The 24,679-nt window shown below is 45.3% G+C and overlaps 1 protein-coding gene across 4 annotated transcripts in view; it reads left to right on the top strand.

Annotated features, from left to right (window-relative positions):
- LOC119373358 (blastoderm-specific protein 25D) overlaps positions 1-24,384 on the top strand; it is a 430,103-nt gene extending 405,719 nt beyond the window's left edge. For 2 of the 4 annotated variants that reach the window (XM_049420437.1, XM_049420434.1), the window contains 13 exons: positions 326-466; positions 942-1,116; positions 2,231-2,347; positions 4,149-4,241; positions 5,490-5,673; positions 8,828-8,905; positions 11,968-12,006; positions 13,820-14,229; positions 15,036-15,341; positions 16,691-16,953; positions 17,447-17,625; positions 18,994-19,181; positions 22,561-24,384. In XM_049420437.1, the coding sequence (XP_049276394.1) occupies positions 326-466; positions 942-1,116; positions 2,231-2,347; positions 4,149-4,241; positions 5,490-5,673; positions 8,828-8,905; positions 11,968-12,006; positions 13,820-14,229; positions 15,036-15,341; positions 16,691-16,953; positions 17,447-17,625; positions 18,994-19,181; positions 22,561-22,803 (2,416 nt within the window). In that variant the 3' untranslated portion in view covers positions 22,804-24,384. The remainder of the gene's footprint in view (positions 1-325; positions 467-941; positions 1,117-2,230; positions 2,348-4,148; positions 4,242-5,489; positions 5,674-8,827; positions 8,906-11,967; positions 12,007-13,819; positions 14,230-15,035; positions 15,342-16,690; positions 16,954-17,446; positions 17,626-18,993; positions 19,182-22,560) is intronic. The other 2 variants (XM_049420435.1, XM_049420436.1) reach the window with 2 other exon arrangements.
- Positions 24,385-24,679: the final 295 nt, after the last annotated feature.

Genomic DNA, 24,679 nt, shown 5'->3' with positions numbered 1-24,679 from the left:
AGGTGGCGGAAAGGTTCTGAAAGGCGAAATTGATAAGTACCTGTTATGTAGCACAATCTGTGCTACAGTTCAGGTGGTTTTCAAGTTTCCCTTTCGTAATTTGTACAGTGGTTAGGATTGTTTATATTCTAAGCTATGTTCGGTTGCCTAACGTTGCCTTGTCTCTCGTTAGGTTGACTTCAGAACCAGTCAGAACTTGACTGCAGTATAGTGCAAAATATCATGAAATTTGCTTGTTTGACGTGCTTCTTTTCGTATTCCTGCGCAGTACTTTTCTTTTCTACAGAGCTAGCTTTCACACTCCTTTTGGTGTCGTTGTTGCCAGGACCAACTTCGAGCAGGCTCGTGAGGAGCGTGACCGGCTGCGAGTGAACGTGGCCGAGGCTAACGCTCGATCTGCGCTGATCGCCCAGGAGGTGGACGAGCACCACGCCAAGATGGAGAAGGCCTCTGAGAACAGGCTGCTGTGAGTTCATATATAGAGATTAATTATAACTATAGCTATGGACAGATAGATATCCAGAATAACAGAGAGCTGAGCTAGTTCGTATTTAGTTGGCTTCCTCAAGAGGAAGGCATATAACAGCTGCATCTTACCGGTACTTACCTACGGAGCAGAAACCTGGAGACTTACAAAGATGGTTCAGCTTAGATTGAGGTCACAGAGTCTCTGAAAGAGGTCACGGAAGCTGAAGACTTCGCAACAAGCGATTCGCTTTGGTAGTAGTGTAGCAATGCTAATGTAGATTACTTTGAAGAGTTTTAACAGTATATACCGAACGGATCAATCAGCTCTCTTCGCCAGACTCACGTCTCATGACTTTACGGACAAACCCTGCAAGTGGGTAGGTGGGTGGATAGGTACATAGGTGTACAACTGACGACCAAAACTACGTATCACACGTCGCTGTGCTGCGATTCTTCATCATACGCCTGTGCAGGACGCTGGAGAAGCGTCACACCGAGCAGCTTCGCGAGGTGACCGAGGAGCTTCAGCGGGAGCGGGAGACCACCACGCTGCAGCTGACGCGGCTACGACAGCGCAGCGAGGACGAGCTCTCCGCGCTGCGTGCCGAGGAACTCAGGCTGCGCGCGCAAGTGGCCACTCTCGAACAGGTGTGTCGATTGTTAGTGACCGCGGTACAGGCACCGTGCAGTAGAAGTTTTCAGTGCTAGTGCAGCGCCAGAACGTATCACCTAGCGGACAGAAGAAGCAAAATTGAGCCGTCGCCGGACAATATGCGAAGGCGATGCACTCGTCACACCACTGGCGTGCTCAGTGCTCCTCATAAAAGGGGGGCGGGGAGGCGAACGTTCATCGCAGCGCCCCCCTCCCCCGTTTCTCGAGTCCAAAAGACAACACGCTTCACAATGGATGAAGAAATGAAAATGGAACGATGAAATGCTTTTCACAATCACCTGCCTTTGATCCCTGGCTTTCCGGGATTAAAAATGGGAAGTAAACAGTTCTTGTAAGGCAACATTTAGGGGCATTTGGCCGCCATAAACGTCCAAAACCTGCATGGCCATCACCCTTCTCTTTAAACATTGACGGTGCAGGTCCGACTGTTAAAGTATGGGGCAGACGTTGCGTCTCGCTCTTAGTTGATTAGCGAGGCGCCTCCTCCACCCCCTCCCCCTTTCCTACCCGTGCGCACGCCTATGCGTCACACCCCGCCACATGGGCGTCGGTAAGGGGGTTCAAAAGGGGCACCTGACCCCCCCCCCCCCCCCACACACACACACAAGCCACACCAGCGCTCCCCTCCACTGCCATGCAAGAAGGTTTTGGACGTGTGTCTCATTTTCTTCGGGCCCCAGCGGCCAATGTCAGCAGCACTGGGCTGTCCAGTGAAAGCTCATATAGCGCCCACTGGTCAGTTAACTGCCCCTATAACTGAAATATACTGAGCCACGCGTTGCCTCAACGTACGAACCGTTAATGAATCTATATTTTTACACGCTTATAAAGCGACTTATTTTGGACCTTTCGAGAGCCACCGTTCCCATATCGACCGTTCCCATATCGATTCATTGGTCAGCAATAAGTCATTGGTCTATTATCACCTAGATACTGGTTCGTTTCACAGTCCGTGCGATTCTGAAAACACTACGCCAGCAGCATAGCTCGAAAGAATCGGGCTTTTTTCTTTGATATCTCACAAATAAAAAATTACATACGAAGCAGACACTATGTGTCGTTACAGCATGACTGTTGTGTTTGTTCCAGGAAAATCACCGCCTCGAGCTGGAAGTGCAGGAATATTCTGAACGATACCGCGAACTCCATCGCCTGGGCGAGAGCCAGCAGAAGGAACTCGAAAGCGTCGCACAGCTGAAGCAGAAGGTAAGCAGTGCGACGTCACCGTTTGAAGCAGTTGCTCAAACCCTTAGCGTTGCTATTCGAAAACGATTTTTACTCGTTTAGATGTTCCTTAAAAGGCCCCTAAGCTACTCCAAGTGCAAAGACAAGAAACTGCTTTCGTTCTCGTCGAGGGTTGCAGTGTGAGCCTGTTGGTGAATCAGTGGAACGGCTTTGATGTAGCGCGAAAGGGCACACGGACACGACAAGGCGTATAGAGCGCTGTGTGGTGTCCTCATGTGCCTTCTCGTGTCGTTGTGCCCATTCGCGTTACATGAAATCCGTTCAAATGGTTCATTCTCGCCTTCACTACCCTCATATAGGCAGTATCTTCTTCTCGCCAGCTATTTCTTTATAAGACACGTGGACAATGTCAGCACTAAGCGTTGAGCGAATCAGGATTTCGCGCTTTTCGGCTAAACGTTTCTATGTCCGCTCGCGCCGTCAAAAACGCACAAAAGGGAAGTAAAATCAGTTGCTCGCGCACGACAGTCGCTCGCGAAAAGGCAGAACGGGTGTGCAACTGCAACTGATATTGAATTGAATTGAATTGAATTTTATTGCTCACATTTTTTACAGAAAGTTTGCTTAACACTGCCTCGTATGTGGACCGTATATACCTCGTATGTGGACCAATCGAGAGCTTATTTCCTCGTGACGTCACGTGAACGAGCCGCTGGCGTGACGAACTGTGCCGAAAAAGACATAAAACGCCAGGAGAGAATGACCCGCTCGTTCTTTGTATTCTCAGAGGTTGTTTAGGGGCCCTTAACGTGTTTCCACGACCTCAGCTCGTCATGCATGATTATAGCGGTTTTTGGCTTTCGACGAGCCGAACGCGTATTGAATGTTTTGCCCGCTCGTTCAATGGTTTTCTGACGAGCGCAGATCGTCAGAGGGCGGCTTACTATTGAGACATTTTTTTTTTGTTTAGGGCATAGACAAACAATAGCAAATAAAAAGCGATTTTTGTCCGTACAAACCTTCTAGAGTCACCTTTGCTTTGAATGTTTTGCTGAAGTGTTTCACGCCATGGAAATTCAATCGTAGTGGTCAATTAAGCCATTGCAGTTAATAGGCAGTCATTAACCATTCGACCAATGTTAACACAACCTAACCAATTAATAAGTTAAGGTGGAAGAAGAGCGATTGTTTACGGGCCCGTTTCTTTGTTAGACACAGTTCCAATGAATGAAGCCAACGGACAACTAAGGAAAGAAAGACATAGGCGACATTGTTCGTTGTTCTTTAGCTGTAGTGCAATTATTATGACCTAAATGAAAGGAATTAAAGTGGACAAAAGAAGTTCGGGTGGGTAACTGAAGGAAGAATCTGGAAGGCGTCTTTCGGGCGTTGCTGAAGCGTCTTCCACGTATTATCCGATGCATTGAGCCCGTTGCTTCGGCTCGGAGCTGCCTTCTTGGATGTCAACACAGGCTGTACCCAAAGCTGGCCAGGATTGTAACGCACCCTTGACTGACGAAATTCTGGAAGCGAACTTTTACCTGTCGTGTGATTGGCGATACGTTGAGCTAGCGTCCTCAGCATCCGCGCAGTATTGGTGTGCTAGCATTAACTAATGAGGCGCCCTGTGTGCTCTGACTCTGTTAGCTGTTTAAGGCAAACGAAGGAGGCGAACACTCCCGAATACTTAGCGTACGAACTTAGTTTTGTTTAGTTAACTTATGGGGATACATTGCAAACTTTTCCCCTCTAACTAAACTCTAACGAGACCCAGCCTAGTAAGTCTCGTTCTTTTGTTGGTTCTTCTCGTGTTCTCTTTTAGATTGCTGACTTGGAATCGGGCCAGACGTTCCTTAACGACGAGCACTACCAAAAGATATTGCAAGAACTCGACGTCATGCGCAAACAGAATAAGGCAAGTGTGCGCCTTTCTCACTCGCTTCTCCCTCTCTCTCTTTCTTCTTTTCGTTTTGTTTTTGGTCTCGTCTTCTTGAAATTACGCGTACCCAAACTTGAGCCCACGCCTTTTTTCGTGTCTGGTCTGCTTTGCTGTGAGACCGTAGTCGAATGATGATTATTGGAATGGCCAACAGCGCGGCATGCAACTCATGCGGCTGTGCGAAAACGATTGAGCACATTCTATGCCACTGCCCATCCTGCCAGGTTCAACGACGTTTTCTAGGAGCCAAACTCGGTCGTCTTGATGCAAGACTGCCATCACAAAAGAAGATCCTGGGACCTTGGTCCACGGTCTCTTGCATGCCCGAGGCCACGGCAGCCCTACTGAGCCACCTGAAGGCGACCGGACTTCACGAGCGTCTATGAACTATCAGCGCGAGCTCGTGTTGTGTGTGTTCTCACTAACTGCTCATTTTCCATTTCCTTTCCCTTGTTCTTTCTTCTCTGATCTATTACACCCAATTTCCCGCACCCCACGCGTAGGGTAACCAACTGAGCCAAAGCTTGGTTAACCTCCCTGCCTTTCTCTTTCGTTCCTCTCTCGCTCTCTTCCTGACGCAAGCGCGGTTTCTTGGCCTCAATTGTACTCTCCGGCTGAATTAGCCTCCATCGTGTTTTCTCATCACCCAATCGGGTGATGAGAAAATGATCGGGTGAAATGATCGGGTGAAATATTTATGCCGAGTATAAAGAGACAATGCCCGAAGAACCAGTACATGCATTGTACCAAGGAGGTTTAAAAAAAAAAAATGCTGTCGCGACGTCTTACCGGTAAAAGTGAAGCCAGCGCTTGCCCACCGTTGATCTCGGAAGCACGCTCTTTCCGGGTGGGGCTCGCTTAGAGAGAAAGTTGTTTTGCTGTGTTAATGTAAACTAGGTTAATCCTAAAATAAGAGATCGTTGTTCCCGACGAAAGTAACATATCGAGAGCAGTATTGATTACTCAATCTGAAATAAAATTTCCAAGACTTTGAGGTTACTTCTAGAACACAAAGACATACATTGAGCAGTGCCTGCCCTGCTCAACCTCGGAGGCCGTGTTGTAGGTGCCGTGTCTTGAAGTGAAATGCCGTTGTGTAGAAGACAAGCCGCTCAGTTTCCTTTCGGAAACATTGGCTCTCTCAAGCCCGAAACGTCTCTCGTTTAACAGTGACGAGATTGTTTTGGTTTTCGTCGGCCGTCTCATCCGCCTCTCGAACTGCAGGAGTTGAAGGACAGCAACGACGAGTTGACGCTGGAACTGGAGACGCTGCGTCAGCAGCTCAACTCCAGCTCGGGCTCGCGCTCCTCGGCGCACGGCAAGCGGCACCGGCGATCGGGTTCCTGGGTGTCCGACTACTCGCGCCAGGGAGGACTCAAGCGCAGAGGCAGCGAGGCCTCTTCGTCCGGTGAGTAAGGGGTGTAGACAGGGGGGTGCAGACACGGGAACAGCCTTTAACTGTCAAGTGGTCAGTCCACAGCGTCGTCACAAACTACAGATATGATACGCGCATGCGCACATGGGCCATTGGCAACCCAACAAAATATCTACTTGCGCCTGTCGCCTCGAGGTATCTGAATTCAATCGCATACAACCAAAAAAAAAAAAGCAGATGGCTTACTTAATTAAACATTTCTCGGGTTGTGTCGGGCTAAAGGTATGTCATAATTATGTATATAGTGGTGGACTTCAGATTATCAGCGACCTGTTTTGTAATGTTCGTTTGCGTTAACGGCCCCGCATGTTCAGATGCCGTGCACGTTTCTCAGAAACATACACGGCAGGTTATGTCTGCTCTCCTCTTACAGGGTGTCCACCATTCTTGTTGTCTTTTTGTAAAATTCTCGCTCGCATTTGTATCATGCTCATAATTTTTCTTCCCAAGTGTAATACTTCCGTCATAAGCCGCGTGTTTTGCTGCTGTCGTCTGCTTCACGATTGCCGTCTGTCTTCAGCTGACAGCACTGCCTTTCTTCGCCATATTCCTGTTTTTTCATGAAACTTAGTCTGCTTGCCTCAACGTTCTATGTAAACACTGTCACATTTTAGTTCATCATTTTTATTTGAAGTACGTTTCGCTCGAAGTACGCTACTCGGCCGTGCTCCTTCGGAGCACACGTTGAATCTCGCTCGCGAACGAGAATATATTGGAGCCGCCTACGCTGTTTAGTTTTTCCTTGCGTCATTTTACTCTGCTTTCTTAAGCCTACTTTTATTACCTCCCGCGAGGTGGCGCTGTTGAGAACATTGCACCTGAACGCCCCCTGGGTCGCATTCGTCATTTTCAGACGACAGCGAACACTGCGACGCAGAGAGGTGTCACCGTGTCCTTGTGCTTTTTTTTATGTGGTGTGTATTTCCCACTTTATTTGGATACGCTTGCCCGAATAAAGAAATGTTTCAGCGAACTATATAAAGTTAAGTACACGCAAGTAAAACTAACTACGGTATTCCTCGTCCTTGCCGAACGCGAGAGCTAGACCGATTGCGCTTTTTCTGTTTTTCTTTTTAACCTATACTTCGCCTTCACGAACCGAAACTGCTGTCGCGTCATTTATGGACGTCATCCATCCAGTTAGAACCGTAAAAACTCTGCCGACATGTTTCCCGCCCGCTTAATCTCGGCTTCGTGCGTGTTTCCGAACTTTATATTATATTCTTAACACATTTTCAGTAACGCCACCACAGTAATCTTCACAGCTTTTCCGCGCGTTCCCGGATTTCGAGCTTGGAAGCTCGTGCCTCTATTTTTTGCTTCTCTTTATCCTTGCGTTTCGCTGTTCATTGGAGCTTCTGGACATACATATAATGAGCTTTTAAATTATAGGCCGAATGCGAGAAAAATATGGGCCGGGCAATAGGAGACGATGTACAATCTCAACAGGTAAAAATTCTTAGGGCCTTGTGCAACACCGCCAAGACGGCTTGAAGGCCTGAGTACCGATGCATTAAAGATTGAAACGTTGCGTCAGAATCCAGCGAATTTTGTTTTAATACTCGATCCAAGCAACCGGCGCCGCCCCGCGTAAGCTTTCCATGACGTCTGCTGCGTCAATTGATTCTGTTCTCTGTTTTCTTCTTTATCGCGTCCGTTTCACGCTTTCGTAAAGACGAAGTGTGGGCGCAGTTCGTGTTGGCAAACACAAAATGATCGCACAGATCGCGCGACAGAAGGCCACGAGCGCAGGTGCCACTAGGTTCTGTATGTTGCTACTTGTGTCATCGTCTTTTTTCCCAGTTTATTAACGTTTACAAAGCTATGTACCAACTAGACCCTCATAACGGCTTACTGGAGATAATTATAGATGGCAGAAAAAAAAAGAAAATTCAAATCGCGAAACTTGGCCTTCAGTATTCCTTGACCTCAAATAACGTTTACAAAGCTATGAACCAACTAGCGTGCCAGAACGTCTTACTGGAGGTAATTGTAGATAGCAAAAAAAAGAAAATATACAAATCGCGGAACAGCCTTGACTGTTCCTTGGCCCCAAATAATGCTTACAAAGCTATGAACCAACTAGCCTGCCAGAACGTTTTACTGGAGAAAATTATAGATAGCAAAAAATAAACAAAAATACAAATCGCGAAACTTGGCCTTGGGTATTCCTTGGCCCTAAATAACGTTTACAAAGCTATGAACCAACTAGCCTGCCAGAACGTTTTACTGGAGAAAATTATAGATAGCAAAAAATAAACAAAAATACAAATCGCGAAACTTGGCCTTGGGTATTCCTTGGCCCTAAATAACGTTTACAAAGCTATAAACCGATTAGCCCACCAGAACGTCTGACTTAAGATAATTATATATAGCGAAAAAGAAAAAATACAAATCGCGAAACTTTGTCAAAGAATACTCTAGGCAAAATATGGCGATTTGCATTTTTTTCTTTTTTGCTATCTGCAGCGAGACGTTCTGGCGGTCTAGTTGGTTCATAGCTTTGTAAACGTTATTGAACGGCGCGAAAAGACGAGGACAGAAGTAAGAAATATACAGAACCTCGCGGTACCTGCGCTCATGGTGTTCTGTACGTTTCTTCCTTGTGGACTCGTCTTTTCGCGCAGTTTGATAATTTGCCATTATCTGAGCGGTTTAAGTTTACGATTAACGTCGAAGAAACGACACCATTCCCTGGACTGTTTACCGTGCATTGCTCATAAATTGGAAATCGTTATTTTCGAATGTGCTTAGGATATGGTTCGCGATTACTGATGTAAGATGAATTACAACATAATGAATGCGAAGCAGCAACAGAATAATTCTCGCAAAAATGGCTACATTCCTAGAGTTTTTTTTTTGTTTTTCAAGATATACCTTGAAATTTTTAAGTTTTTTTTTTACGATGAGCCATTAATTTATTTCAAAACCCTGGTGTGGTTCCTCTGTAGTTCTTTGAGCTAAGAAAAGACTAAATGAATCGATCTGTGCGGTTATTTCACGCTCTGTAACCTCATATTGGTGTCTCACACAGTGCCTTAATTCCCGCTGTGTTGTCGTTTTCCTCCCCAATTTTCCCATTTTTCCCTACCCGTATTCATCTTCCACCCCTAAACCTGCACCGCAGAGGAGTCGGATGACGACATCCCCATTGCCGGCAAGATACGCAAGCGAGCCGGCTTCTCCGTCAGCGCTGGCTCCGAGGGTAAGGTCTCCTCTTTTTTTCATCATTCTCTCTTAATCTTATTCTCGAGCACGCTTTGTACTCCTTTTTATCTTATCAAGCCATATCTTAGTTCATAATCGCGCCCACGCTGAGTCCCCGTTTATTTTAGCTTCTTTCTTCTCTTACCTAGACCCACTGTGTGCAGGAAAAAGTACAAAAAGTAGGCTTAGAACTAGAATCTGCTTAACGTGCTTTCCTATATTACGCATGTTTCTCTTTTATATTCTTTCCTTCTCGGAGCCCACTCACAGTTGAGTTGGCTCAACCACTTTGTGGGGATAGGTCGTTCATTCCGCACTGCACTCTTTCATCTCTCCACTTTTGCCTCGTTTATTTGTTCTGTTTTACGCTCAATATTACGCTTATTTTACCCGCTAGCTTCGCTCCGCTGTCGGCCATAACTTTCGTTGTCTTTTTATCTCACCGTCTGGTCTTAACCTCAACGCCTGTCGTCTGCTCTTTTTCCACTGTTTCCTTCTTCGTAGCCGCCGTCTGCATCGTCTGCATTCCTCTTCCGTCTTCCATAACTGCTGCCCGCGGCGGCGTCGCCATCTTGCCGCTCATCGGCCAAGACATTCATTATTTTTACTGTATTTTTTGCCCCAGAGATATAATAAACGTTGACTTATGCGTCCCGCTTCGTGGTGAGCTGCCCCTCTTTCCGCTCTCTCTGAACAGCAGCAAGAAGCACCGCAGCGTTTCTTTTCGTTCTCTTATTCACCGCCATTCCAGACGCCATCACTTTTAACTGCGCTTTGTCATCTGCTTGTTAAGCCTTTTGTGGTCTTCTGCTTCTTTATTCCTTTCTTTGGCCATCTGCTTATTGAGCCTTCTTTATACTTCTGCTGTTTAGGCCATTCTTAGGCCGTCTGCTTATCAATCTTTTTTCTTTTGTCTTGTGGCTTCACGTCCACACCATCCTGCACGTTCTACTTGTTCATGCGTGTAGTCTTTCATCTCCCCCTCTCTGGGCTTTCTTCCACTCTCTCCACCTCACCTGTCCCTGTTATATCGTCATTTATCGCTCATTGCGTTGATTGCCGTTAATTTAGCATCTGTTTTCGCAGTTATGATCGATTACTATCACGTATGAGACCCGAGCGGATGGGTGTTGGATTTCGGTGCCCTATTATTCTTCATCCACCTATAGTGCATTATATATATATATATATATATATATATATATATATATATATATATATATATATATATATATATATATATATATATATATATATTCGCGTCTTCATTCATTTAGCCTAATGTGGTGTCCTGTGTGCTCTTCGTTTCGGCGGCGGTCCCTCGGCGTATCGCTCGCGACTGTCCGTGCTGGTGTTCCGCTTTGTCGCTTTTGTGAGCAAAGCAAATGCCCTGTCTTCTTTCTACTTTATTTTCTCCTTTCCTGGCATACTTCCGTGGGTACGGTACGCCATTATTTCCTTGTTCACTTATGTACATCGCTTGCTTCGCTTTGCCTTTAACTTCTTTCGTGTTTTACTATTCTTTTCGCTTCACCTTGGTTCCAGTTATATGAAATTGCAAAATAAAGGAAATCAAGAAACTATGGTTCCTGTTTCCGTGGTCTTCATAACGGGACTCGGTGTTATCTTTGCTCCGTGTATCTTCAAGAACACCATATTATGTTATACACGGTGAAATCTAATAGCGCAAATGGACGTTAACGGCGTTCGCGTTCTCGTTGGATATATAGGCATTCTCTCGTGCTATTGCTGTCCTTTGCGCTGTTTCTTTCCGTTCTATCGAAGTAGAGGCTGCTTCGTGTACGTCGTTCCCAATTTGCCGCCGACTATCACGCCGCGGCGTCGCTTTTAGGCTTTAACTTCTTCGCTTGTACGCAGCACCACCTGGCTCATCGTTTGTGCGTAACACGCTCGGTTCCAAATATATTATATTGCGAAAACGATTGAATATAGCCTCCCCAGGCAAGTTTTTCCCGTCGCCGTGAGGTGCCGTATAAATTCCAATTGTGTTAAGGTCGCCCTGAGCGCCGTATGTTCCGTGTGCGAGTAAGTTAAAGCGTGCAGTTGACAGGGGGATCAGCAGACTGCTCATGCCTTCGCACACGCAGTGTTCTCGCCGTTGAGTTTGCGTCAAACGATAGACAGCACGAACGTCACTTCGCTCGCTGAAGCGGCCGCGTTTCCTTAGGCCAGTGTTTTGTTGAATTACGCTGGGTCTGTGTGCGAGTGAAAGCTTCCCATTTACACGTATCAGAAGAACGCTTACGCATTTGCGAGTTCCGTGTTCACGCCGCTCAGTTTGCGCCGAAGCGACAGACAAGATGAAGGTCGATTTGCTAGTTTCGACCTTGTCGAATTGCTCATTCATATGATTCACCGTTCACTTACACTCAGCAGTAGCTTTCTGGTTATTCTTGTCCCGTCGGTAGCTCGATAATCTTTTATATTGTTGGTTTGTGTAGAAGAACAAACACCCTGTGGTTCGATTATTTCGTTTTTGATTACATCGTGAAATACGTCCGCTTAACTGGAGTTGGTGTTGGCCATTTTTTGCTCTGAAGCACTTATATTCTTCTTTGTAAACAGAATAACTAAAATATAACATATAGCAATGCTTAGAGTTAAATGTGTTTCGGGTTTACTGACCGCGTGAACGTTTTTGTCAGATGATTATTATTGGTTGGAGTTTTCGTTTTTTGTACTGTAGTAGTATTAAGCTGCCTAACGCTGTTGTTTATTTTTGTGAGCAAAATTTTCACGCTTGCACTAATTCTCCCTGTTCAGGCCTGTCTTTTTTCCTCCTCCTTTCTACTTCTCTGCTCATTGGCTTTCCTGTTTTGTTTTTTTCCGCCACACTTTTTAATCCTGGAATGCGAAACGTGCTGTCAATGTTGCATAGTCATTGAAAGGTGACTAATATCTGTCCACACTGTCGCTCTAACGTGTTGTATACTTTTATATCGAAGCTTGCTAAACGCAAAACGATATGGCATGGCTTTCTGTGGAGCGTGGTGGTTGGCTGAATGACTTTTCCTCTCTCCTAACTCGACTTCTTTGCAGGTTTGTGGCACGAACTCACGCTCGCTCACTCTGCTCATAGTAAGTCGTTTAACTGTAAGGCATCGCTAGTTTAGTCCTTTAGATTAGCTTAGTCCTTTAGTTTATATTAGTTTATAGTTTAGTCTTTTCGTTTAAAGTGTCTGAGAGTGAAGTCTTTAGTGTCTACTCGTTTAGCTTACATTAGTTTAGAGTTCAGCCTTTTAGTTTAAGCGAGTTAAAGAGTTTAGTCGTTTACTTTTATATTAATTTAAGTTTCGTCGTTTAGTTGATTAGTTTATGGCTTAGTCGTTTAGTTCAGATTATTTTATAGTTTAGTCGCTTAGTTTAGCTTACAGTTTTACGCTTAGTGGTTTTGTTTAGATTAGTTTGAAGTCGATAGTGCCTGACACGTAGCTTACTGGCACCGTTAACATCCATGCATGGATGCCTGGGAGTGTTGTTCGCGGCGTAATATGTTATACGCTACGTGCACAGTTTCAACTCCTAGTTGCTGATTTTGGTTAATTGAACTTTAACTTCTGTCTAGCTGAGAATTAAAGATAATAGCAAGGCTCGACATGTGCGTAACCACTTTTGTAAGGGGACGGAAATGTTCTGAAAATGTCACGCTTGTGAAGTCTCGACAACTGCGTGCTTCGTTGTTTTTTGATGACCCGCACGTTTTGCGATAACTTTAATGACAACTTTAATGACCTTGTTGCTTGCGTAGGGTAGCAAACCGGACGCTCGTCTGGTTAACCATAGAGGCCTTTTCTTTTCCTCGTGTCTCTCAGCCACTCTCTTTCTCTTTGTTTCTTTCTATTTGCCTTGGATTACATTGAGAAGAATCCTTTGCTTACTGTCCTTGCAAATTTAGTCGTATTTTATAAACCCGCGTTATTACGTACGTAATCTTGAATGAAGTTTTATTATTATTATTATTATTATTATTATTATTATTATTATTATTATTATTATTATTATTATTATTATTATTATTTTAGGGCTGTGTGGGTTGGAGATCAATGGCGAAGGCCTTGTGCTACTAGAGACACTGTCAAATTCCGCCATATTGTCAGTTTTCGTAATGGCGGCATTTTTAAGCCAATCGGAAAGGTTGCAGCAACCCTCTGGGCTAATTATGGTTGATCACTGGCGGAATGGCACAATGTTCAGAATAGTACTACTGCAGTGGGCATAAAGGCCGCTTCACATGACGCAGACACAGCGATTTTCAGGCGTTGAATTCTCTCGCAGCAAAAAAAAAAAAAAAAAAAGGGAAAGAAAAACAAGAAAAAAAATAAACGGCCGATCGCTCTCGTTCCAACGGTCAGCGACGAGCGACGAAACACGTTGGAAATTTTTCACTCAGTTCATAGTGGCGGAGCGATTTTTTGGTCGGCACCCGTCGAAATTGCGCAGAGTCAAAACTGCGGCGACCTGTTTGTTTTGGTTATGGCCGCTGTTTGCGCACTTTGAAATGAATTTGGATTCTCAAATGACACAAAACGAGTCATCTTCGATATCGTTCACTAAAGATTAACAATATCATAACGCACAGGCATTAACATTACGTTTGAAAAATTATGCACTGTCTGCCACAAAGAATGGCAGCAAGCACCTTTGCATGCCGCGGCAGTCGCAGAGCGGAAATCGCAGACCAAACCGCAGCTCATGTGAAACGAAGCCGCCAATAGCGGAGTTGCGAAGAGATCGAACAGCGCCTTATGACAGGATGATTATTATTATTATTATTATTATTATTATTATTATTATTATTATTATTATTATTATTATTATTATTATTATTATTATTATTATTATTATTATTATTATTATGACGATGATTTAACACAACGAGCAACACGCACAGGCATCCCATGCGTCGCGGACGCATACCAGCTGACCCTAGACGCCGACGAGTTGGGCGAGGCCCAACGCGAACCCCTGGAGCGACTGCGAGCCCGGTTCGAGCAGGCGCTGCGCGACATCGAAGAGCGCTGGCGCCAGCGGGTCGCCGATCTCGAAGCCCAACTGTGCGGCCAACCCGAAGTGGACAAGGACTCGATCGACTGCGCCCAGTCGACCATCGCCAAGCTGCAGGACGAACTGAGCATGCGCAACGTGCTCGCCGAGCGTCTGCGCGCCGACGTCACGGCGCTGCAGAACCAGCTCGCCCAGCAGAGGGAGCAGCTGGCCTCGGAGCTCGCCGCCAGGGAACACGAGGTGGCCCTGCTGGGCGAGCAGAAGAGGGCCTCGGAGACTACCGTGCAGACGCTGCAGGTACGCTTGTCGTTCCTTAGCAGACGGCAACTCGATGCGGATGTGTTCCTTTATCGCAAATATTCCTTGAAGCAGGATTTAAGAGAGGATCGTTCTGCTATGGCCCTGTTTGTCACTGTTTTTTCCATATTTTCAATTCCGCTCTTCAAACTCACATTAACGCCAACATCCTCGGAAATTTGGTGCTTTCAAGCAGGCCTTTAGGACTCATACATGTAAATTCAGTTTGGACTGGGCAGGAAATGAACAATTCAGTAGGAACGCGAGGGGACGTCTGTCACGGATGTTGTCAGGGTGAAACCTTTTGTCTGCGCTCTTTCTTCTGAAAGGAAGACTTGATAACCACACGTTAGTATCACGAATCCGCAAATAAATCTATGCTGATTTTGCTGTAAGGATAGCTTCTTAGTTGAAGAAAAGTTCGTCCTGGCCCGCGGATCGAACCCGTGACCAAAGCCTTTTCGGGACGGTCGCTCTACAAATTGAGCCAACCAGGAAGCTAGCAACTGTCAGCGCGAGGTAGAATTAGTCAACAACTTGTAAGGATTTCCTTGTGGCTCGGTGCAACAAACGTATGGTTGTCAATTATCCTTTTAATAACACTTTCGTCACCCTGTGGAATTCGGCAGAACACATTTGCAATTGTTTCCGGACTAGCCTTTACTCGTCATGAGACATAAATGCCGCTAAAGAGGGTACGTACAAAAAAGAGACAAAATAAGCAGAAATACCTCATTGCTGCTACAAATCCGAAATCATGTCGCACATCTCTGACCATTGTTGACATCTGCATGTCCTCTACGCAGGCGAAGCTTGACGAAGTGCAGAAGAAGGCGGCGGAAGAGTATGACAGCAAGCGCGAAGCTTGGAACGCAGAGCGGGAATCCCTGCTCGCGGGCATCGAGGCAAAGGCGAAGCAGCTGGAAGAGCTGAAGCGCTCCTTGGCGGAGGCTACGGCGACTTCGAGCGAGACCCTGGGCCGCCTTCAGGGCGACGCCGAGCCTTCCTCGGCTTCCGCGGTCGAGGGCGAGACGCGAAGCCATCTGCAGGCCATGTACGAGTCCAAGCTGGCGGAAGTGCGGTGTCAGGTCGAGCAGGACCTCGTACAAAAGGTGAGAAGCTGTAGATTGTAAAGCGCAACGATAGACGGGACACAAGAAAGATACGCACACAACAGAGTGCTAACTTTCAACAAACAAAATTTATTCTCTTTTCCTCGGAATAAATAAAGACGAAGGGGGGGGGGGGGAGAGCGAGCGACGGAAGATAAACAAGAAAGGACAAACAAAATTGCACGAAGGGTTGTTCCACCAGTGCCAAGCCGCCTAGTCACGTGACACTTTACTGAGATGAGAAAGGATGAACAATGATGCACCGTTTCTCATGCTATACCAACAGTCTTGAACCTTGCTGAGAAGCTGGGTGCAGGGTTTGGTCGGTTAGTTGGGCATGTCTGTATAGCAGTGCGAATGAATACCTTGCTCGTCGCTTTTTTTTTTTATGCAAGTTGTTTGGAGAAGAGTTTGTCGTCATGTGTGGTGGTCGACTACTCCTTCTCTCTTTGGCAAGCTATATGTGGCAGATATATAGTCAGGAAAGGCAGAAGTTTAAGGGAAGGTGGACGGGGGTGCCTCTTGAGCCAACGTTTCAACAAGTGGCCATCTTGTCTCCTCTGAGGCAGCAACGGCCTACCTTGGCGTGTGGATGTGTATGCTTCGTACGAACCATACATATTTATTTATTTATTTATTTATTTATTTATTTATTTATTTATTTATTATTTGTTTGTTTGTTTGTTTGTTTATTTACACATACTGCAGCCTTATTTAGGGCTACAGAAGGAATAGGAGGTTATATAATGCTATACAACAGACAAAAAATAAGAGAATACTACAAATAGTAAAGCAAATGCACACATTAGAGAACAATAATAAAAACGAACACTCTGCAGGTCAGTAAAATGTTCTTCAGTTGCAGCTATGAGAAGAAAGACATACACGAAGCATACACAGGCGAAGTATACAGATACACGCGCTAAGGTAGGCAGTTGCAGCCTTGAAGAAAAGACCACTAGTCGAAACGTTGGCTCTAGCGACCCCACCTGTTCAAGAATTTTTCATCTATTCAAGGTTCTATGTTCTCCTGAACTTTTGCCTTATTTGTATTTAACATACAAAGTCAGTCAAAAGTCCACTTGGCGCTTGCCACGCGCTGCTGGAACACCAAGAGGGACGCGCAGAAAGGCAGACGTAGTGCACAAGACTAACCATAGTAACACTAACGTAGCAACACGGAGTAATGCTAACACATAGTACACAAGACTAACCAACTATCCCCTACTCTGGCTCTTCTACCAAAATCCAAGACTTGCACGTGTGTTTCGTGTACCACTTTCTTCTATTATCTAGCGCTCCGCGTTCTTCCTATTCGCGTTGTGCGACATTTCGTTTTGTTTCCCAAGGTTCGCACCGACGTGGAGCGCGAGCTGCGCACCAGCCTGGAGCAGAACCTGAGGTTGCAGCCCAGCCGGCGAGACAGCGACCCCCAGGCGCAGCTCAGGAGGCCGCAGGACCTGACCGCCCAGCTGACCGAGGACGTCTGCCAGTTGCTCAGGCAGTGCTTGCGATGTGGCGCAGGCTCTAACGCCAATACCGACGGTGACGTCGAGGTCCAAGGAGGTGCTGGCAACCAGGTCGTCATGGCGGCCGCGGACAGCGCGCCCAGGTGGGCACTGTAAAAGTATTTTATAATTGGAAAACAATTTAATCAGTGACCAATGGGAAGGAAGTTGCGAAAGGACAGACAGGATGACAACTATTGCAGACAAAAAGCTTGTCAGAGCAGCTGATTACCAATACTATCAATCAATCCATCATCCTATCAATCAGTTTTATTATTACATTATAGGATAATTATAATATATAAAATATGCATAGGAGGACAACATAAATTTAGTCAACATTAGTTGTAATTTAGCGATGGATCGGCTCGATATCTTCAGTCAGAAATTATCATACTCCTTGACAGAATGTAGGTGGTAAAAGTGAAGGGAGTCTCTGCCTTTAAGAAAGATTTATCAACGTTGACTGTCACTGTAGGATTGTAAATAGTACATGTAAAGGTTTGGGCGCGTTTATATTCGAATTTGATGCACAACTTGGTGAATAACACTGCTTTATCTTGAGTGTCTCCTTCTCTGTCATTCTCTAAAACAAAGCGACGGCGGTGACCCGGGCGCAAGTCCACACAAAGTGACGTCAGGCGCGTCACTTCAGGAGCAGCTGGCGAGCCTCATCAGCAAGGCCATCAGTGCCATAGAGCGTCACCTGGAGGCGCTGCACCTGCAGGAGCACGAACGGCTGAGAAAGAACTGCGAGGAGCAGCTACAGCGACTCAGTGAGTTTGCCTAGTCGCACTCGCGTTGCGCCCATAGAGGACTGTCACACACAAAAAGTCACAGTTTCGCACGAAGCAATGAATGGGATAGTAACAAAATTAGAATGTCATACAAGGCTAGCTGCAAACACCTTTAAGATCGCATCTGGCGTAACTCCAAAAAACGCTGGCGTAAGGCAATACTGCCGCTCCAGTGAGCGAACTGGTGTTCGTGCTATCTTTCGCTTCAGCGCGAAGCAAGTGGTGAGGGCACAACACGTACAAGGGTACGTGTCGTCTACTGATCTCTGTCGAGACAGCGCCCGCGACCGCGCCCCTTTGATCATAGTTCACAGTTGCGGCCCGAGCGACGCAGCCCCCCCCCCCCACCGGCACCCCTTCATGCTCCTTCGCTCGACGAACTCGGCCCATGCGTTTCATCTCTGATTCGCAAGCTTTCATTCGCACATATAGCATACGACGCGCTGGGTGATGTTATATATTTGGACTTTACGCGGAACATGACGGCGACAGCAAAAACGCGCCTGGAGTGTCCGTGTAATTGCTATGGCAATAGAAGTGTAAGTGAAAGATAGTCAGTGACATATCGCAATAGATACACAGCTTTGCCATTACGGAAGCTTGAGTCGATAGGTTCGTAGTTGTTCACGACAAGTCGTAGCGTTATGTTGTTAAATTTGGGTTATTGATAGTATTATCTTCGTAACAATGTACGAAACATTATATGAAAATGTGACTTATTGTAAGGGGAATATGGCAGGCAACTCTCGCTGGAAGTGGGACAATCACTTACTTTATTCATTAGGAAGGCTAAATTATAAATTCAAGTACATTATAGAAACACTCGAAGCAAGGGGTTTCTAAAAATACCAGAAGCAACGGCACAAAGTTACGTCCTGTGTGACAATTAGGCATTGTAATATATGCCTTAAGGTTTCAGTAATTACCACAAAATAGTAAAAGAAACGTTACTCTTCACTTGCTTACGAAGTGAAATCTATGCTAGAAGCGGAAAGCCAATTCTCTTCTGTGAATTCTGTTTCTTCTGTACAGACATGCCACGTCAATAACTGTGACACATGATTTTGATAAATTGCGCGATGCGGAAATTTCAGTACCACTGCTGTAAGTGCATCCTCTAACACGTGCCCTTCACATATTTTCCTGTATGTGCGTTGCCTGCATACCGAATAACGGGCGTTGTAGTTATAATGTTTAGTGCAATCACGTCACTAATAGTTAACAGTTGCTAACGCATGCTTTCTTTTGCATACACTACCTACACCCTCTTTTCCATTGTTCCCCAATCCCTGCATCCGGCATTCGCTGCTCCATCGTCCTTCGTCGAAACGTCCACAATGGTGACAGAGCAAAAACACATGATGGAGCGTTTGGAGTGTGAACTCCAGCACAACGAGGAGCTCGAGCGGCTCCGGAAACAGCAGCAGCAGCAGCAGCAGCAGCAGCAGCAGCAGCAGCAGCAGCAGCAGCAAGAGCATCACCTTCATCATCATCAACACCAGTCCGGCCCAGCTAGCCAGCAGCAGCCGTGCGAGGTTCGTAACCGAGACTCCTTGGTCTGCCGTGTGGTCGCTATCTTCTGGCGATGGTGGCTTCGGCCTCTGCTCTTCATCTTCTGGATTGCACTTGCCTTGACTCTGCATGTGGCTTTCAGCACTACACGTTGGTTCTTATGCAAACCGGCCCAACCATTCATGGAGTAGCACCAGAAAGGGTTCGTTCACCAGCAGAGTCGGGGAGAGGCGAAAATTCTTCCAAAGAGTAAAGTGCTGATAAAACACTCTCAAAAGGGGTGTTTTTTAGTAAGATGCGGAAATTCTCTTAAGGGAGTAAGCTGTTGAGAAAGCACTCTCAAAGGGGTGCTTTTTAGTGATATGCAAAATTTTCTTAAGGAAGTAAACTGCAGGTAAAACTCCCCACAATGGAGTCTTTTTCGACGTACTCCTTTTCTTTCACGTTGTTGTGATTGGCTGCATATGAGGTCAGATTGGCTATCAGCAGTAGCTACGGTTTACCCGACTGACACAAACTGCAAGCATGGCTTCTTCCAACACTATGGTTTCTTTGTTATTGAATACAACCTTACGCGCGATTTCATTGACCTGCTAGTTTCATCCTTTGCATGCTGTAATTGAAGACATGTATTCCGCACTTTTTAAAGATTGGAATGCATGCTAAATGCATGCTCTTGCTAAGGAAGTGTAACTGTGGTGCGCTCGGTATGTTATGTTTGATTTTAGTGCATTAAAGTTTTTATTATCCTGTACAAACATACAGCAAAAATTGTGGGCAAGTAGTGCCTGCCTGACGAAAGAGCTCTGATAAAAATTTTTGTTTGGAGCTGCGGACTTCAGGAACTGTAATGAAGATTTAGTACTATGGTATTGGTGCAATTAACGTGCTGTCTAAATGACATTCACTCGCGAAAGATGTCGTAATTTATCTTTTGCAATGCAGTGCTTGATTCCCTAAAGTTTGACAGGAACTTCTGAAGTTAGACTCACTCTTGAGTATATAAAAAAAGAAAAGCAAAATTAGACAAATGGGAACAGCAGGCTCTACTTGACAATTTATTTTAAGTATGTACTTTACTATGACGTTGTGATAAAGGGGAAATAGATTTGAAGCAGATTAAATGCCGTAATAGCTGCGTGGCAACTGAAACACAGCACTGATGTGCTTACGATACGCAGTAAATTCAGCAAAGGAAGTGAATTAGCTAACAAATTCGACGATTTTACTACTGTCATAAATAGTACATACGATGCTGAAGCTCTGAACTACCTGCCCCTTTCCTCACACGATTCACTATTTACGACAGCATTGTAAAATGGCTAAAAATTTATTTTTAAATATGGTGTCAGAATCTTTTTGTTTGAGTGTTTCTTCTGGGTTCTGAATTGAACTTCAAATTTTGCTTATGTGTAAGCTGCTATGCACCGCACGTTGCTGCCTTTGTGCCATGGCGGTTGGCATGGCTATTCAGGCTGTACATTTTGGGGTTTTTACCCTGCTGTTCTCACCATGAATGGCACACTTCTGTTGTTACAAATGTACCGATGTGGTGAGAATAAACCGAACCTCAGTTTTCAAACAATTTTCAAGCGAGCGCCTTCTAAAACCTCGTTTGGAATTCCTTCGCACTTAGCTTATTAGTAGTCAAGGGTTCGACGAAAGTTCGTCTGGTCAGGCATTGGATGAGAAGATTCACGGTCACTGACCAAATCGGATGAGTTGATCTGACGTTTCGGAACCGCGTACGGGTTCCTGCTTATTAGTCTATGCTTGTACGGCACACAAGCAAATAAACGTAGTACGTGCGGCACTTCACGGTTTTACTGTAATCCACCCAAGACAATGCATTGTGCGGCTTCATCACTTTCCACTATCCACGAGAATGCGGGTATCTAAAAAAATGTTTAGCGTTTGTTCAAATGCAAGATGTATTTAATAAAACCAATTTAAATCCATCTTTAGTGGCATATATTAGAAACATCATTTAGATGTGCATATACAGAATATGCGTAGTACCGTTGCACAGGGTGATACTGCCTCGAGTATCCAAACTTGTTACCTTGAAATACTAATACTATACCTCATGCTGCTAGTTGCCTGTTGTTGCCAATAGACCCTTTTCATAATTGTAAAGCTAGCTTTCCTGCCATGCAGTTTGCCCAAGTAATGGCGGCTAGTCACTTACTGCAAACAGCGTGTTCTAGCGCATTTTGCTTACGCTATGACGTGGAAAATGTAGACTCGGCTCTCTTGACATAAATACGCATAATAGACAAGCCTCAGCACGTGCAACTAGGACCTCGTCTCCACTCTAAGCAAGAGAGGTGCCGCCATTACTTGTTCAAATATGCAGCGCAGAGAAGCGCACTTGCGGATTATGAAAAGGGTCTATTTTCATAAAAATGTCTTTATGCATGAAATATACAAACCATAGTGAAGCCAAATAATGTTTCTTTCACGATGCCAAATAGCCTGCTGAACATTACAAAGTTCTTGTCTATGCTTGAACAGGGGTTTTTGCTGGAGGCGTTTTGACGAGTGGTGCTGTCTTGATGAAGGCAACTGTCTTGAAGGAGACGAGACCGCTTGTTGCTGCCTTGAAGAAAACAAAGACCGTTATCGAAACGTTAGCTCCAGTGACACCCAATGTTCAAGAATATTCATTATTAAATATCTGTGTGTTTTTCAAGGTGTCTTCGTGCCTTCCTAATTGTTCGTGTCTGTGTGTGCTGATGACACATTGAAAACTGTCTTTGCAAGTACCTCTCATGCTACTTCGTCCGTTCTGTTGTAATGTTTTACCAAGCTGTAGAAATGGTTTTAACCTCGTCTTTTTTTCTCTTTCCCTCTCTTTTTCAACTTCGTCCTCAACCGACTTCGTTTCTACCGACCATGCGTCACGGAACCTTCGGTCGTCGAACCTTCTCGAATGTACTACTTCGCTGACCACTTTGCTGACCTGCTGCATAACACGAATTTCGCTCTAACTCCCCGTCATGCGACCTTTGATATCCTAACTGTAAATTGCATGTGCTCAATAACATCCATACGAATTGACTCTCATTTCATGGAAAAACTGAATGTCTATGTGAAATGTAAATTGATATTTCATCACCTATCTTCTTGTTTCATTATCGACCTTTTGCGGTGTCATGTCCTATGAATGTAAATGCTTGTCTGTACTTTATTATATCGCAACATCTCTCATGCCTTGACCTCTTAACGCTTCAAACTTTTTTCCTTGCTCGCGAATGCTCCTGCTTTTTTTATATAATCCATTACTCGTGCCAAATTGCGGTTCAAACTTCTTCAATACCCTTCCCGGACCGGCTTTGAAATAAACTCTCAAACTGCCACCTTCGCTTGCGCTCATATCTACCGGGGGGAAAATCCCCACAGCAGCAGCCTCAGCAGCAGCAGTCGAATGCAGTCGGCCCGAGTAAGATCGACACCCTGCTCCGAGACCTGTACGTCGAGAATGCCCGACTGCTGCGTGCTCTGCAGCGCGCCGAGGACGGCCGGAGGCGCGCTGAGCACAACAGCACGCGTCTGCAGTACAAGTGTCGCGTACTCAGCAAACTCCTCACTGACGTCACCAGAGCTGCGGTGGACGGTGGAAGCTCCAGGGTGGCTTGTGCCTGAGCCTTCAATACCGACATGTTTTGAGAGATGAAGAACTTGCTTCGGTCCAGCAGTAACCATCACATTTTGAGGGAAAGGGAAATACGAACACACAATAGTTTTCACATTTGCTGGCAGACTAGTTGGCATTGCATAGTTCAGAGTTATAACGGCGCAAACGTAGAAAGATACCGAGAAGACACAGGACAGAGTGCTGTGTCTAATCTGTGTCAGCACACTGCCCTGTGACACAAGGACGATGGATGACACAGGACAGACACAGCACTCTGTTCAGTGTCTTCTCGGTTTATCCTGACGTACGTGCTGATATACCTATGAACTAAACATAGAAGTGTTCATTTTCCTTTCCTTTTTCGATGTTGGTGATAACTGGCAACATTGCTGACACCACTATCACTGATGGCTGTCATCGTCCTTCGTCTACGACACAAGAAAGTTGTGTGCAGTGCGCGTGGCTATTGACAATGCCAACGGTTATGCCACAACTCCAGTGTGGATTGCACAATCATCAACGTCAGTTGTCTGCAACACCACCCGGTTATTCTGCAATGTGAACTGTAGTTGTCTTCAGCATTGGCGGTTGTCCGCAACAACTAGGAAGTGTGAGCTACATTCAACAGTTGTCGACAATGCCAGTGTTCGTCGGCAGCGTCAGTGGTGCTCCGCAACATCATTGTCATTGACTCCGTGTCATAAAGAGGGTGTGTGTATTCATTTTATGCAGCGGATGTAGGCTGTGAGCTATGTGCCCGTTTGTTTTCTTTTGTTCTTGTTACTTTCTAGTTCTTTTTTTTTTTGCAGCATAAAAACCTCCGGTGGTGACACTACTGATGGTTACGGAACATTTAGTATCTGAGAGTTACACTGCTACACATGGTGTGCTTGCCCTTAATAAGAGTTCTGGTTCTTTTCGACTGAATCGTGCCTTTCTGGGCGTGTATCGTTACTTTCGCTGGTGCCTTACTATTTAAGCTGCCTTTTCGTGCAACTTGAGCAAACCAGGGCGCTTTTTTACGGTGGAATACCATCCTCAAGTGATGTACGGACGTCCTGCCGATCGCGTCTTCAAGGGTTGAAAATTGTGGTGGTTGGTTGAACAGGATTAAGACTACAGCGCAAATTAAAAAAAAAGCACAAGAAGGTGTTGCTTATTCTTTCCTATGCCCGTTTTGTTTACGCTATAGTTTTAATCGTATCTCAGAATTAGTCTCCAGGATTACCTTTTACCTTTTGTTGGCGTGACCTGAAACTGACTGTTTTTGTATGCGAGTGACCCAGAGCACCATCCTCACTTGGCGTATATATGCTAATGGAAGCAAAAAGGTTAAGTAGTGACTTTGTTTAAGTGGGCTTTTGATGTTGAGCCCCATCATTTTGCCGGCGTAACTTTTAGTTTCCATGATTTGCTACTTGGAAGCTGCCTTACAATTGCCATTGATATGCTATCATCCCATCTGTTGTTTTCTAATTCATTAAAGTCTTTTCAAAAGAAAAATGTTATATATGAATATATGTATTAACCCAACTGGATGATCTGCTGAATCGCCTTTGTGTCTTGTATATTAAACGTGTTTGCCCGGAGGTCTTTGTGAAATAGCTTGCATGTTGATACTTCTTCGAGAAAGCATCAGTACCTGCTCTCGAAGCTGGCGTTGTTGCTAAAAACAATCATCACAACAGTGTATTAATGTGGGCGCATTACATACCAGTGTACTAATGTGTCCACATTACGTCAGTGTAAATATGTGGACACATTGCTCCGTGTTCTTCATTAACAAAACCTTCAGAGTCCTAATGACTCAACTATTGACTACTTTTTGACCCAGCCGTAGGGTGTGTTGCTGAAACTTTAATTGCAGGGTCTGCATGGTAACAA

Source organism: Rhipicephalus sanguineus, chromosome 11, assembly GCF_013339695.2.
Source record: "Rhipicephalus sanguineus isolate Rsan-2018 chromosome 11, BIME_Rsan_1.4, whole genome shotgun sequence".
In the NCBI taxonomy this organism is placed as follows: Eukaryota; Metazoa; Arthropoda; class Arachnida; order Ixodida; family Ixodidae; genus Rhipicephalus; species Rhipicephalus sanguineus.
The sequence above is the reverse complement of the archived record's forward strand: the minus strand, read 5'-3'. Positions and strand labels throughout refer to the sequence as shown.